At 32.8% G+C, this 16,666-nt stretch overlaps 1 protein-coding gene across 1 annotated transcript; it reads right to left on the reverse strand.

The window, feature by feature from the left end:
- Nucleotides 1-2,286: 2,286 nt before the first annotated feature.
- LOC110703319 (thylakoid membrane protein TERC, chloroplastic-like) lies at nt 2,287-13,709 on the reverse strand. Its single transcript, XM_021881104.1, has 15 exons — nt 13,373-13,709; nt 13,212-13,292; nt 11,416-11,555; nt 11,256-11,332; nt 8,806-8,893; nt 8,561-8,641; nt 8,405-8,461; nt 7,572-7,653; nt 6,434-6,483; nt 5,274-5,330; nt 5,081-5,159; nt 3,782-3,840; nt 3,270-3,327; nt 3,044-3,164; nt 2,287-2,788 (listed from the first exon to the last, which is right to left on the reverse strand). The coding sequence occupies exons 1-14, from the start codon at nt 13,512-13,514 to the stop codon at nt 3,073-3,075; spliced, it is 1,143 nt and encodes a 380-aa protein (XP_021736796.1). The 5' UTR covers nt 13,515-13,709; the 3' UTR covers nt 2,287-2,788; nt 3,044-3,072.
- Between the last annotated feature and the right edge of the window lie 2,957 nt (nt 13,710-16,666).

Below are 16,666 nucleotides of genomic sequence, written 5' to 3' on the forward strand. Positions count from 1 at the left end.
AACATTATAATCTAGTAGCTAAAAACTATGAAGTAACATGAAATGGAAACCCTAAAACATCCCAAATAATTTGTTCATATGTTGGGAGTGATTCCATTTAATGGTAGGGTGTTCGAAGGAGACAACGGAACAAAAGCTCAAGTCTTTTTCCCACGCAATTAAGGGCCACTTATCAGGTGGTTTTATAGCTTTTATTTGTCTTTATTGATATGCCAATGTGTTCTAATATTGTTTGTTCCAACTTAGATTTTTTATTAGTGGGCAAATTTTATGACAAATGGTTGAATATCAACCCATGATGCTATATCAATGGCAAATATACTAATTGGTATCAATAATGAAATAAAAAACGATAACAAGCAAGTATGTGTGTCACGTGTGACCTTACCCTAAAACAGTTTTAACATATTACATCATTCGGGCCAATTTCATATATTGTAGACGCTCAACAAAATCTGTATAACCATTTACGAATAAAAATTGCATCTAACCATTTCAAATTTTCGTCAGCTTCGTTTTCCTACTCCATTTAAATAAGTCAGCTTTTTTTTTTTTTTTTAATTCGGTACTACTTTCGTAGTTTTTTTAGTTGTGAAACTTTTATTTTCATAGACTCCTAGACAATTTTTAAGAGGAGAGAGATAGAGAGAAGAATAAGAAGAACCTATGTGGGTAAGAGAGAGATAGAGAGAAAGAAAAGTAAAAAATGAAAGTATTGCAACTAATTAAAAATTTCCAAAATAGAAAAGTGTAGGAACTAAAAAGAAACAGAGAAAGTATTAAAACCCATTTGGTTGTTTAACGGTTATAAATCAAGAGAATGGTAATATATTTGTGGGTATTGGGTATGTGTTACTCATACTCAATATCATGGTAATGAAATCCATTACATATGGTAATGGATAGTAATGAAATTTTGTGAGGAACATGAGAGCTTAAAAATGACCTCACACACCACTGATATACTGTACAATTTTCTCTACAAATTTGCAAATTGATGCATTACCATTTTCACTATCTATAACCGCTCACCAAACGCGTCGTTATGTTTCACTTATTTGCTGATTTCCTTGATGACAAGTTAAAGTCTTGAGACAAAATACTCTAATGACATTATAATTTCAAACAATTAAGCATTTACTTTAGATTTAGCTTACTTCTTCCATTTTCTTTTTATTACATTTATTATTTTCAAATTGCGAATTTATAGAGAAAAAAAATAATAAAATAAAGCGGGCTCATATGATATGAGAAAAAAGATAAAGAGAATTTATTGATAAAAAGGAAAAGTGATGTATCTAAATTGAAACTTTCATGTATAGATTGTAATGCATCTATAAAAAAAGGGAGAAAGTAGAATACTGTCTTTTTTTTTCTTTTCAATAATATTGTTCGAATCAAAACATATTAAGATATTCCCTCTATTTTTAAATACTTGCTCCACTTTTCTTTTTCGGCTTCTTTTTAAATACTTGCTTGATTTCCTTTCATTTGGAAAGCTTTTACAATATTTAATTTATTTCTCTCACTAAGTAGAGCCAAAATAAATTATATTTTATAAATTTCATATTCTATAACCTCCCATTTTCTCAACTACTTTTGCTTTTTGCAATTTTTTATTCTTTCGCACATGGAAAAGTAGAGCAAGTATACAATTTAAAATATAACTCAGCCATCAATCATGTAATATGAGGAGCATCATTTGAACTAAACACTAGTTTTCGATGATAAATAATATTTAGGGCTATCAGGCTATGGAAGGTATGTCGTTGCAAATGTATAGGTTTTGTGGGTCAATATGTTTTTGTCACTTAAATTTGTATTTGGGCAATAAATTTCGTTTTCATGGCACAATCACAAGTATGGGCTACACGTTACAGCTATGTTGCACTAAGTTTTAATTGGGCTACAAAGCTTGTATATGCGTATTTCTTTATATACGAGGACAATGAAGTATATCACTATCACTAAGCTTGATTCACTTGATAAGTTTTCGGATTCTAAAGGTTCCAGGTTTGAATTTTTTTGATCGGGGGTTCTTGATTCTTTGCCCTGGATCGAAGGCGATGAGTTTGTTTGACACTCAAATTGTGGGTTGAGCAAAGAAACATTTGCTCAGTACACAACATAGAAAGGTTGTCTACCATTGTGCTGGCTGTCTATTGTAGAAGGGTTGTTGAAAATTACAATTTTTTCGCGCTGTAAAGTGAATGAATCAATAGGGAAGGAAGAGTTGGCTTCTGTAAAGGATAAAAACAAAGACACCATGTTTCTTAACACGAAGTATACATGAAGAAAATTTTTTAATTAGAGATTATTGGATTTAAATACAAAAATGGCAAAAGATATCTCATGAATTCAAGGTAAGCCTAAACCAGTTTATGATCATCGGAAGGCAAAACCATATACAGAAAAAATGATGTCACTGCTCACTATAAACTAGATAAGTTTGAAAGAGCAGAATTATACTGATGTTAGTCAGTTAATGCTCATTGTGCCAAGGCTAAACCAAGTCTGAGATAGAGAAGATACAATTACAGCTCACCCCCCTGAAACATGGATTGGGGGCAAGAATACGGAAAAAGGGAGGGGGGGGGGGGGGGAAGTGATGGGAGAGTGAAGCAGCACTCGCTATACCATCACCGCTTTCCCTGCATACATACAACTATACAAGATTACACCAAGAATTTTCATGAACTGCAGCTTCACCTACAAAATGCCTGATATGTCCCTCTACTAGAAGAGTGGACGAATGACCAGCCAAAAGTTCTGACGAGGACAGTGCTTCCTGTTAGCCAAAAAAGCTGGGAATGAGTAAGGTGACCATCTAATTTCCTTTGACGAAAAATAGGGAGATTGGGACTTGAGCAGCTAAATTTAGGTTTATATTATAGAATACAACTAAAAAATTTATTAAATCCCCCAAGAAAAAGTTCGCAATCTTAGCAGTGATATTTTTTGCTCATGGATCTGTAAAGAAAGGTCCTAAAAACAATAGTGACGTATGAAAGAAAAAAAAGATGCAAATGACATGAATGCTTACAATGGAGCCATACTCCCTTATCACTTCAGTTACTCAGGCTTTTTAATCAAACTCAGAAGCACACCGGTGGAAAGGCTTGTAGCCAAAAAACCAAGAGATACTTCTGTTCCGACATGGAACCCTGAAAGAAAAGAAAAGTAAGAGAGAGAAATTAAACCATTCCTGATCAAACAATAAACATAGACAAATAATAAAAACCAGGAGACATTAGTGTTAAAACACCCACCAAAGTAATCAAGGATCATCTTCAGCCCAATGAAGCCTAGTACAACAGCTATGGAGGGCTGAACAAAAGAAATTGTAGCGTTAATTAGTATTTTAGATAGTCATAGGGAATGACTCCCTCCCAAATAAAAAATAAAAGAAAAGAAGATGATGCTCCACAGGAGCTTGGAGCCACGGAGGGGAAAGCAACAAACAATGAAAATATCCAGGGAAATAGAAATACATATGAAGTAGAAACCAAGCCAATAGTATCCTTTAATTACTAATGATATATCCATAGACCGCATTTCTATTGGCAAACATTATTCAAACTGCACAAAAGGTGAAAGAATACTTTGAATTCCTTGAGTTGACATATTTTGTTCCAAGCCTTCATCGGTTTTTTAGTATTTTATTTCCCTAATGAAAAAGCATTATGGTTATCAACATGCAGCAGATTACTAAAACAGCAAAACATAAGTCTGTATAATTCACAATAAAACAGGTCTACTGATGACAGGAAAGTTAATTCACCTGCAGGTACTCCAAATTGGCCATGCTTTCAGAAATAAGAGTATATAGCGATCTTAAACCTGTATTAAAATTAGAAGCATCAGTCATACTACTACTTTATAATTATAAAATAAATTAAAAATGTTAGCCACTCAATACACTTGGATCTTTGCATTGCATTTATTTTAGGAAATTTTAGAAAATAACACCACAAAAATAAATTAAAAAGATATAAAAGTGACACGTGTATTTGCTGGGGCCTACAAACGGTTTTTTGGACGGCATCCACTAAGTGGCGGTAAAAGCAAAATTTTGGGATTTTTGGTGGTGTAATAGTAAAAGTTTTTTTTTTGGTGGTGTTATGATTAAAATCGTGTGTTTTTTGTGGTGTTATTTTCTAAAATTTCCATTATTTTATGGTCAAATAAAGTTTCAGAGAAATTATCTACTTTGTATTATCTTTTAAACCTAGTTTGTGTTCCTCCTCTCTCAGCCAAAATTTCCTATCCCTGTATATTTTTCTTAATTTTAGTTCAATCAAAATATCAAGAAATGTCTCTTTCTTTGTCCACCCTGAGCCCAAATTTTTAATTAGCATCTTTTTTTTCCCTTCCCTTGGCTGGGATTGAAGAAGCTTTTGACTCATTCATTTATAAGTTCAAAAATTATCTCAGATTATGTAGTCCAATGACTACCTATTTTTTTGTCCATTTAGGTTCGTAGTCTTCGGACTTAAAAGCTATAGATAATTTTCTCACTTTGGAAATGATTATTCTGTCACTTAGAGTCTAATAGAAAGGTTTGATTTATTCAGACATAGCTTCCAGCAGGACCAGCACCATAGTTGCAACTCTAGTTACCATTCTAACAGACAGACACACACATACCTCAAAACCTTAGACTAACGTTGTTAAAATAGGTGGTAACCAAGGAAACATAATCTAAGCCAAGACTATATCTATATATCATCAGGTGTTCAGCACTAAATGTGCTTCTTAAGCATTCCAAGTTAAAAGTGTAGCAGAAAATTTTTAATGTCTTTAGTTTCAAGTTAATATTACTTCTTCCATTATGCTATCACAATGTTTATGTTCCAACAAAATGTTCTGCCACCTAGATAGTATAATACTCCACGGGTAAGATTCTCATGTTTCATATAATAATGAAGAAGAACCAGTAAGTGATACCTAAACAGTACATTCAAATTTTCACCAGCATAGTAAGTGGAATATTCAATGTTTTGTCTAGAAAACTAACACCAATAAATTGTTGGTTTAGCTTAATTACTGAACTAGTGAAGGACTGAAAACAAAATATCACCTAAGATAGCAAAGAGATTGGATGAAAATACTATGAAAGGATCTCGTGTTACACCAAACACAGCCGGTATTGAGTCGACCTGCGTGTAATAGATATAGGCAAACAAAATACTGATTAATTTGTTCATGATCTAAGCATACTTAACCATGAAGTTTATATGAAATTTAAAGCCAAGAGATAAAAGAAAACTTACAGCAAATGCAATATCACTCAATTCAATAACTGCTACAGTGAGGAGTAAAGGTGTGGCCTGCCCAAAATGTTTTATGCCTGTTAGAAGCCAAGTACAAATGTACAATTACTGTAACAATACAAGATAGAGACACCAAAGGAAACATATGTGCACACATTGATTAGGAATTTTTTTACTAATTATCAAGTCATCAGAACAAAATATAAGGTGAAGTGATGGGCTGAAATCTGTTCAAACAGCAAGATAAATAAAAGAAAATAACTGATTTAAAAATAAATTGGTCATCTTATCAAAATAAAGAGCAAAATGGAAAGAACAATTTGTTACATAGCTTGGCGAGTCTTGAAATAAAGCTCTACTCTGTGTTACTCATATACACACTTTAGGGAAGCTCTTTTTAAAGCAGTCTAGGATTTTGACGGTGTTGAATTTTCAGTTATAAATTAATTTACGGTATATATCATTTTTGATAGTCTCTCTTTTTTGTCTCTTCTCACTATCTACCACCAATCCACCACCATACTCTTCTTACTCACTCCTCTATAACTCTCCATCCTCACTAACAACACCCTCCTCTCTTCACTCTCCCATGTTATTCTACAAACACCACCTTCACCATCCTCTCTCCTATTTGACACCACCACCACCATGAACACGTGATCATATCTCAATTAAATCTAGGCATATAAGCAAGGGGATGGTCTGTGAACTATATTAAATTCACAAACTGTTGGAATTATTTTCAGAAGAGTTCCCTCAAAGTTGGGATTATTAAGAGATAAGAAAAAAGATTAATCCTATAGTTTTTTTCCAAACACAAACCCCTTAAATAGCTAATTACATGTTTAATGGAGAGATGACATGGATAAAGAGACATGACAGGTGCAATGACTCAATTTTTGATATGACAAACTTGACTGCCTGGTCCAATGAATGATCCATTTTACCTGACTAATGATGGGAGTACTGTTTTCCTTTTCAATGTTTCTCTATGGACGTGAAGAGGTTTAAGAGAAATAGCATTACATGATGAAACCCATAACAACGACATACCAAAAAATCAAGTCTGTAACTGTTGGCACACTTCAATTTGATTGATGTGCTCAGTATAAGCTTCCATGGATAAAGAAATTAACTAACAATGTTCATTGGTTACTGACCTTCCAGACACCATTGTCGATTGTGAAAAACCGATTGCCATCATACCTAGCTGCAAAGTTCAAATGATGAGAAATGAGATTTTGGACAACAAATCATGACAGCAAAGTATAAACTATTATCATCAGCCTTACAGGCTTACAATTATGATTTTCTTAATAAGATTTTAAGTCTGTTTGGTAACTCATTTCACGAGACTTAACTATGTTATCTGAATTTTCCTGACAATTTCAATTAAACAAGAGAAATTTCTTTAATTTAAGCGACTTAAACAGCCACTTCTACATTCTAACTAGCAGCTCGTGCAAACATCTAATGATCAACATCCTTATCTGTTTCAGTTTCAGTTTCAGTTTCAACGACTTTTGTTTAAGATAACTTGTCAATTTTAGGCCCATATCTGTTAGTATTGCCAACAAACATAGTTTCTATACATAATAGAGCCTGACATGAATTGTAACCCTACTAAGACTAGGAATCCAAACAACTTAGGATCCTTTAAAAGATTACAGAATTTGTAGTACATGCATCATTATTTATGATTCATTAAGAGCAATTATAATCCATTCAAAACTACATGTCATTAAGTGAAAGCTAACAACAACTCAATCGATTCCATTTATCTATTTCATATACAAGAGAAACTAAAAATAACGACGTTATGTTGGTAAAACAATTTCTCATCAACAAACTCATGAACAGAACTCTTGTTGCCACTGCTCATACAATAAAATCTTTGAAGCCAGGCCTACTTTTAATCAACTTCACAATAATTTTTATTCGTCCTATCAGATATTTCAAGGAAAAGAGCTTCTCAATCTGATAAATAAGTAACACTCCCCACCCCCGAATTTTTTCTTAAAGATTTATATGTATGATACTATCATCTAAAATAGTAGTAGACAAGATTGCCTATTCCTCTGATCTTCAAAACTTAAGTATACTTATTTTGATACATGGTTCGTACACTTAGAAGACAAGATTAAGCTTGAAAGTTCAGGGCACTTTCTTTTTTAAGTAGAACAGTATAGTATCACAAAAGGGAGCCATAACCAGACAATATTATTGGACACGTCCTCGTGAGCTCAGCTGAATGATTGATAAAAACTAAATGTCAAATATACATAGAACAACTGTTACCTGTGACAGGAATTACTTTCTGGCAAGTCTTCACAATAAAATTGTCCGACAAGTCTTCATCTTCTTCTTCAGCGGTAAATAACTATTTTCGATATGCGGAAAAGGGTACACCCAAAAAATAAAAAAAAAGGGGGTATCAGAATGAAAATTTTGTGCAAAGTAAGAACAAATATAAAGCAGAAAGAACTTCTTAAGCCAGCTGGGGAAAAATTAGAAGACAAATATAAGCAGAACCTAAGTAAGAGGAGCAATTTAAGCCATAGTATGAAGCACGGACCAGGTAACACTGCCACAGCCTACTCAAAGTACTGCAAGTTTGCCTTAATTTAGCATTCAGGACAGGCTTTAAGCAAGGATTCTTTAATGTTTTAGTTGTCTTAAACTATTAATATCAGCTAATTGCGAGTTTTCCCTGTTATTTCAATTATTATTGGGTAATGAGCAGTGAAAATAATTAAATTTGATTTGTACTAAGTACTTTGTGTACAGGACTATGAAAAGACCAAGAGATGACAGTTCTTTGAAAGACTGCAACCATATATACCCAATCACATGGGCAACAGTAACAAAGGAAACTATAGACTAAAAAGCTATATGTTGAATTTCTTAATGATGAGTTAAAAAACCACAACATATGCAAGGCATCTATACATGCTCATCTAAGAAAGGGAGAACTGCCAATAGAATATAATATGCAGGTACTTATATACTATTCTAACAACAGAGTATAATACGGCCAGTGCCTATTAGTTTTTGCTAAACTATCAATTATAAATTTAAAAGTTTGCATCTTATACAGATAAAAGTGGCCCTATGGTTTAGAGTAATGTTACCTTAAATGAGGAATACAGGAGTATTGCTGCTAGTAGAAGGTTCACGACTTCAAACCTCTATCAGAGCAAAACAAAATGTACAAGTTAAAACACTGTCAACAGCAAGTGAAGTTTCAAAGGATTGTAGAAAAAACCATAAAACGATGAAGAGTCAACCTGAAGCGTGGCTGTCCCAAGAAGTATCAGTGTAAATCGGAATACAATGGCCCCAGCGATACCATAAGAAAGAACACGGTTCTAGACAACACCACAAAAAAAGATAAGACATTGAAACAAGTAAAGAAAAATTCCCCTAAAAGTCTATCTTTCAGTAAGAGAGGTAATACAAGTTCTACAGCAGAATTGTCACAATGATTTTAACTGACATAACCTACAGATCACAATTAGCAGATAAGCCATACCTGGTACATAATTGGGACTTTGAAGTACTTGAAAACTAAAACAAAGACAAATAGATTGTCCACAGAAAGACTTTGCTCCAACAGGTACCTGAAAATGACTCTCGTCATACTGATGAAGATTCACAAAGTACAACAGCAAATGTGTATAGTAAAGAGGACAGAGATGCCATACAATACAAATACTACATCCGTTACAGGTTATGTGCAATGATTAGACAATTTCCCTCTCTGCTTTATGTCAAATCGTTGCACATAACCTGTAACAGAGGTAGTATGTATCCTCCATATTTACTTTTAAAAAAAAAAAAGAAAAAAAAAAAAAAAAAAAAAACATATGTAGCTGTCCTAGGACACAGGCAGTAGTTATTTCTACATTAAAGTTTAGTCAATTATGAAGCTCTGACTATCATTGAGTATATTATATCTTTCCTTTTCTGCAATCACAACCATAATTGAATTAGAATTCCCCTTTTTCTCGAATCCATCACTACTCAAACTCCAGACAAATACGATAAGTCAAGCTACCACAACCTCATGTCAATTGATTTAGGTAAGAATTGAAGAACAAAGAGGATGCATGAGAACACTAATGAATGAGAATTGTTTTATTAGCTCATCTAGCACAACATATTTAATGATTCAGATGCACAACAAGAAAAATGACTGAAAATAGATGAAGTTTGACTTGTCGGTCTTTTAGTAGTGATGACAATAACCTACTAATGTTAAAAACTTCTTACGAAAACATGTCTTTGTAGTTCCTTATAGTTAGAAGTATAAACATGTCTTTGTATCCTACTACAACACGTATAAGTATAAGCTGCCACTACTCCATACTGAAAGTTAGGAGAGTAAGTAACATAATTTAATAAGACCAATCGAGTTTCACTTATATCTGGGAATTAGGAAATTCTTATTTAGCTATGGCATGATTAGTTGTTGTTAACTTGTCCCTCCTAAATCCAATGAGAACTACGAAATCCTGGTTAGAACCCAATTTTAATTCATGCACAAGCCAAGTAATCAACTCCACACAATTTCAAAAAAAAAAAAATCAACTCCACACAAACCCAACCATATTTCCATGTGTTTTTGCCAGGCACCACCACTGTTTCCACATGTTTCACCATACATCTACCCCCAATCCACCAATAACAATAAGCATAAATTTTCTGCAAGGAGCACAAAGATTAGCTCAGAAAAACGAGTTAAATTAGTGAGCGCAATCTGATGCAAACCCCACAAATTAACCTACAATGAACAAACCAAGATAATGAAGATCTAAATTGAATCAGTAAGTTTCCTCAACTCCATTTTGTGAAAGTTATCCTTGCATTTTAGCGTGTAACAACCAAATACTCCATGCTGTCCATAGTTAGTATTTAATACTATTCATGGATCCATGTAACCTTACTGAATTTACAAAATTCTAATAAATATAATTCCTCTATTCAACTGTTAAATGGGAGATATAATAATTTTCAACATCAAAAAGGCACTTAATATTAAATTTTAAATAGCTATGCCAAAGTTTTATACTCATTAGTCACAAGTGACAACTTTTATACCAATAGTGGCCCTTCAAAGTTGGTAATGATGATTTGTAAGTATATCATTATTTAATTTTGATTTTCAAACGTAAATATCCTCACTTTAGGTTTCAGCTCACTTTCCTAATTCATTCATGACTTCTTTAGAAGTTGGAGCCCAACTATTTCCAAAGACCTTAAACCTTATACAAGTATACAATAACTTTGAACTTCCAAAAAAATTCACATAGTATTAGATTTGTTGCCTAAATACATGCATGGCTTTGAGATTATTGAGCTTGAATGTACATGTTAAGTGTAACTTGCTCTCATTACATAAGCAATTCTCAAAATCTCTTAGAAATAGAGGAACAAAAAATTGTTCATCTGTTGCCATACCCTACAGATGTACTATTTTCTGGGAACCAACCAAGCAAGTTATATCTATTTTCTGGGAGAGGACGGTAACATAAATAATTCTGAAATTTCATTTTGAAAGAATCCCACAGACTAAATATGAATGAAGGAAACAAGAACAGCAAGTGGAAAGATATAGAGGAGGCTAAGGATTTAAGTAACAGTGTCTTTGAAACAAAAATTAAATATGAAGCAACAACTAATAAACACTCTCTTATCCTATTTACCGTCCAAACAGTAAAATGAAAAATCATCAAGATCAAAATCATCAGATATGATTCTCCAATTTGGCAAGCCGTCGAGTTCTGTAAGCAGCACCAGCACTAAATTGAGTAAATTCAGCATACTTATTTTTTATGGCAGTGTGGATCACTCATTCCATTTGTATTCATATGAGACATGTAGTACAAGACAAAAAGCAAAGCCATGCAGTTACCGGGTATTGGCACATATTTATGCATTTAATTTGTACAGATTTGACAAAATGAAATTACAGTATCATACCCAGCAGAAAATTCTGTAGCTTTGCCAACTCCTTCTGTGAATCCCACACCGATACCAAATGCCACTGCTGTGCTTACCTGATAAGATGATTGACTACATTGTTTAACATAAGTGAAAGTAAACAAGGGAAAAAGTAAAAAATACTTTTAAAGATACTCACACACAAGGCAACATTTCGAACAGATGACATATAGCTTCCTTTATCATCCTTTTCTTTTATTGCACTGCCTGCAGAAGCTGACAGATGAGACTTCCTATCATTACTACTGGGATATGACTGAGTACTATCTCCATCCTGTTCTGCATGCCATTCAAGCAACAAGCTACTTCATTTACATGAAAAAAAAGGACGCCTAATAGTCCAAAGACTTTTCCACTTTTGTGTAGATACTCAAAATGTCAAACTACCAATACCATTGAAGATTCAAAAGACTTTTGAACTCGTCAAAATAAAATGAAATGATAAGCTAAACTATAGCATCAAGATTGAGGGGAGGGAGGAGAAGAGGGGACTCCAAATTAATACTACCATTCCCATCATCATGCAACTCTCCCTCTCGCCTTTCTCTTCCACTCTGCAAATTTTACAAGTAGACCATCATCTTTCTACATATATTTCCATATTATTTTCTGTCAGATAATCTATTCTTGGTAACTGAAAGTATCACAGCAAGGATTTTAAAATAACAAGGGAAAAAAAAAAAAAAAAAAAAAAAAAAAAAAAAAAAAACAGAAGTAGAGACTTTGAAAGAATTTGAGATATGATTGTCTTGTGTTGGCAAAGGGAAGAAGTTGATGGATAAAGAAACAAAATGCAGTTTTAATTAACAGCAAAACTGTATTTAGAGCAGCAACATGATCAGCAATTAAGCTTGGTTAGTGTTTTGTGAGACCACTAACATGTACATTAAAAGGGAGTATTTGACCTTTTAAAACATTTCTAAGTGAAAAGCCTCAAATTATATTTAATTGCTTTGAGTGACTCAAGATACAAAAACATCTCTCAAATGATTTTCAGGCAAGCATGTGGCTACTGTTTGTCCGCTGAATATGGAAGAAGAGAAAGTGAAAGAAGCTCAAGCTGACCTGTGGCTTGAATGGAAGCTTTTAGGGTAGGTTTTGTTACTTAAGAATACAACTATACAAGATGATATTATGTTGAATCGTACATAGGAATACAATATGATTATTTGTAGATAGAGGGAGTAGATCATAAGTATACATAGTTGCTCTATGGATGAATTATGGTGACAGCAAACAACTACAAATAGTCGATGCCAATCCCACATACCCAGAAAGGCAATAATTATGTCACATGCAATAACAAGCAAGTCGAAAAGAATGCATTGGATGGATGCCCGGGAACTCAATGACAATACCACATCCCTTCTTGTGTTCCGTTAACAAAGATCAAATTCTAATTTGTCTTAAACTACAATGTACATCAAAATTGAATCATTGTGATAACAAATAACAATAATGCCACTATATTGGTAATCAATTTATACTTTATTCCAAAGGACAGTCCATGAGTCCATGCTAATGTCTAGGTTGATGCTTGACCCCTTCACGTATATTTTTCGGCCTCCTAAAATTTAGACCAGTATTCCCTCATTCTTTAATGTTGACCCCATTTGACTTTTTTTTAACAATTTCAGATGAATATCATTGAACCACAATATCTTTAATCGCGTATGATTAAAATTACAAAAATTTAAAATATTGACGCTATATCAAAAATTTAAATAATCATGGTCACAATTCCCCTCTTCAAATGAAATTATTCGAGATCGAACATAAAGAACAATCAATTACAATAATTAATAGAAATTATGTTAGTATAAGGTAATCATTTACAGCAATCATACTTGTATAATTGTAATTTATACCGCAATTATACTTGTATAAGAGCAATCAATTACAGTAATCAATAGAAATTATACTTATATAAGGTACCTGAGGTAGTGGAAGTAGTATCTTCCTCCTTAGTACTCTTGGCATACACAACTGATAAACTATGCTTTTGCTGGGAATTCACTACATCAAAATCAATCAAATTAAACAAAATCATCAAATTAAATTCGAAACATCGAAAACGAAACTTAAAAGAGAATTACCTGAGCGAAGAAGAATAGATTTAGGATGCAAAAAGTGAGAAGAAGACAAAGAAATGGAGGATGAAATTCTAGTAGAGAAACCCTTATTGAAATTAAGAGGAATTGTTTGGACACCATTGTTGATCACTGAAGTAACTCCCATTTTTGCTGAGAAAAAAAAATCTGGGTTGTAATTTCGTAACACTTTAATTAAAAATCTCACTCATCTAAGAAAGAAGTCTGGAATTCAATTTTGGTTTTTGTGAATTTGGAGGGAGGAGGAAGATCGTCCATTTTAGATGGGGATAATTAACACAGCATGTTGTAAGGCTTGATGATTATTCTGATGCTGGGTACGGGCTGGGTCGGGCGAGTCAATGTGTCGTGTTAGCGGCTCTCGTGCTTTGACTAAATATAGGGTGGGTTCGGCGCTAGCATTTTAGGTAGATTTTAGTGATTTGGTCAAATCACTACTTGACATCAAATGTGAGTGTTTGGCAAAGTAGTGATTAGGGTAGCTTTTAGTGGTGGAGGTAGCTTTTATGAAAAGTTAGAAATATTAGCTTTTGAAGTTAGAGGTAGCTTTTGAGGTAGCTGTTGAAAATTTAATCTATAGTTTTAAAAATAAAATGTTGATTTTAATATGTAACAGCTAGTCAACCGATACTTTACCGAACCCTCATATCTAAATTATTTATCTTCACAGTTAACAGCTTGTTGACAACTAACAGCTACATACACAACTCGCAGCTATCTCCACAGCTACAGCTACCTTCTCAGCTATATTTTGCCGAACATACCCATATACTACCTCCATTTTTTAGTTGATACATTTTTGTTTTAGCACTGATCACTATTTAGTCACACTCCTCTTTGAGCAATGACGGATCCACTCAAAAAATTATCTGAGACAACAAATCGAGAATGTGCCAAAGTGTTATATTTATGTATTTGAATTCTTAGGGCCTGTTCACTTCAGCTCCAATCAGTTTAGTTCAGCTCCTAATTTTCTTCTCTCATAAAGTATCCATTTCAACTCACTTCAGTTCAGTTCAGTTTAGCTCCAATCATTTCAGTTCAGTTCAGTAAATGTGAACAAGCCCTTAGTCCTTCTCAGATTAATTCTTATTTGATTTTGTTAATTCTGTTTTCACTATCGTTAATTGTCAATTATATATGTCATATAACTTTATTTAATGAAACTAGTTTTATACCCCTTGCGATGCCCGGGTTGTTTATTGAATTTTAAAATAAAACAATTTATCTAGAATATATATGTTATATGATTTTTCTACTCATGGATTAATAATCACTTGATAATCATACTTGTCCGTTTATGGGTATTAATAACGTATAACAAAAAAGAATGGCCGACTAAATCTATGATCTCTTTTACTTTCATCTGAATATCTAGTGAAAGGTTGGTTGCATGTTAAGATTAAGAAAACGGTTATATATAAGGAAAGTTTGTCAAAAAAAAAAAAAAAAAAAACCTTTTAAATGTCTCATTTTGCAAGAAAAAACCTTTTAAAAGGATTTTTGTTAAAAAAAAAACCACCACGACCAATTTTTTTGTTAGATGAAACATCTTCCCTCTTTTCCGGCATCGACTCAAGGTTTTAGGCGTTGACTCCTCATTTTCTCTACTTGCAGCTTGTTGTTGGCTAATTTTCCAACCTTTTCTTAGCTCCCTAATTTTCCCTCTAGGGCAAATCTCCCCAAATCAATTGAAAGAAAAATTAGGGCAAATTAAACCTCCCCAAATCGAATCAATTGACAGGTAAAGTAGGGTATTTTTTTTTTCACAATTCTAGTGCTCACCCCACCATTGTAGTGTTCACTCCACCCTTCTTCTCTCTAACAAGTTGTGGGTTTAGTTTTAACATCAAGTACAAATTAGGAAAACTTATTTTGTGACCAAACGACCCATTTCTTTCTCCTTTACCCATTAACGACAACAAATAAGTGATTTTGTCAACTGTGGTAAAAGAAGCCCCAATTTTTATACTACTTGCAATAATAATTAATTTGATGGATTAACACTTACCTTAGTTAATTGTTGGAATATTAATGGCATGAGCAGATGAGAGAGAGAAAGAGAGAGAGAGAAACCCAAAGTGATGTGATTGAAGTGTTAAACATTTATGGAGAGACAAAAGAAAGAGAGAGAGAATAAAGGCATTAACTCAAGGGAAATAAGAGGGAAAAGAAAAGAGGGAGTGCAAATATAAAAAAAAATATGGGTGTAAGTAGAGAAAATAAGGAGTCAACGTCTGAATCTTTGAGTCAATGTCGATAAAGAGGGGAGAGGTTTCATCCAACAAAAAAAGTGATCGTGGTGGTTTTTTTTTTATTTTTTAACAAAGATCTTTTTAAAAGGTTTTTTCTTGGGCATTTAAAAGATTTTTTTTGACAAATTTTCCTATATATAATTACATGTGTCTTTGATATTTTATTTTTTCTTTCTATACGTCTATGGATTCGTCATTTGTATAGAAATATTGGTATTTTATTGAAAATAAAATTTTAAAAACTAAAAGTTTTATTGAAAACAAAACTCTAAAATAACTTTTTATCCTAATAAATCTATCTAAATTTCATTGAAAATAAAACTATAAAATAACTTTAATTTTTTATCATACTTTTTTTATCATAATTTTACAAAAAAATATATTCAAATAAATCTTACGTGGCATAATTATAACTAATTTTCACCTACGTGGCACGACACCTGACGAAAAGTTGGAATGCCACGTGTCGTTATCTCGTGGCCTGGCTAAAATTTTTTATGTATGATGATGATGATGGTAAAGTATACTACTTTAACCGATTAATATATATTAAAAAAATGGATATTTTGAACTAATTCCTCCGCTCCAAAAAATATTGCTCCGTATGATATAAAAAAAATTATATTATAATATTTGAAAATTATAAACTAATTTTTTTTTGAATAAAATTAAAATTCCATATGTACATCTGAAATATTGGTATTTCATCGAAAATAAAACTCTAAACTATCTTAAAATTATATCCAAATATGAATTAGGAAATTTTGTGTAGCACTACTTTAAAGATAAGGTTATTTGTGAACAACAACCCTTTTTTTTTTTAAATAAAAAAAACTACCCAGAAGATAAGCAAAGTTTGGGTACAGTAACACTACCATTAACGTTTTCCGTCCAAAAAAGCGTTAATGGGTCCACTTTTTCACTTTTCTCACTTAATTAACTCCCCTAATTACCTTCTCTCTCTTCCCTAATTAACTTCCCCTAAACCCTAGAAATTAAAACCCCAAAATTTAGACATCCTATC

This window comes from Chenopodium quinoa, unplaced genomic scaffold (genome assembly GCF_001683475.1).
Source record: "Chenopodium quinoa cultivar QQ74 unplaced genomic scaffold, ASM168347v1, whole genome shotgun sequence".
NCBI classification, from domain to species: Eukaryota; Viridiplantae; Streptophyta; class Magnoliopsida; order Caryophyllales; family Amaranthaceae; genus Chenopodium; species Chenopodium quinoa.

Excerpts from the sequence above, each read along its gene's own strand:
- LOC110703319 (XM_021881104.1), bottom strand. The coding sequence starts at position 13,514 with ATGGGAGTTACTTCAGTGATCAACAATGGTGTCCAAACAATTCCTCTT. Across the intron at positions 13,293-13,372 it reads ATCTATTCTTCTTCGCTCAG|TGAATTCCCAGCAAAAGCAT; the intron begins GTAATTCTCTTT and ends ATTTTGATGTAG. Across the intron at positions 3,841-5,080 it reads CAATCTCTTTGCTATCTTAG|GTTTAAGATCGCTATATACT; the intron begins GTGATATTTTGT and ends ATTTTAATACAG.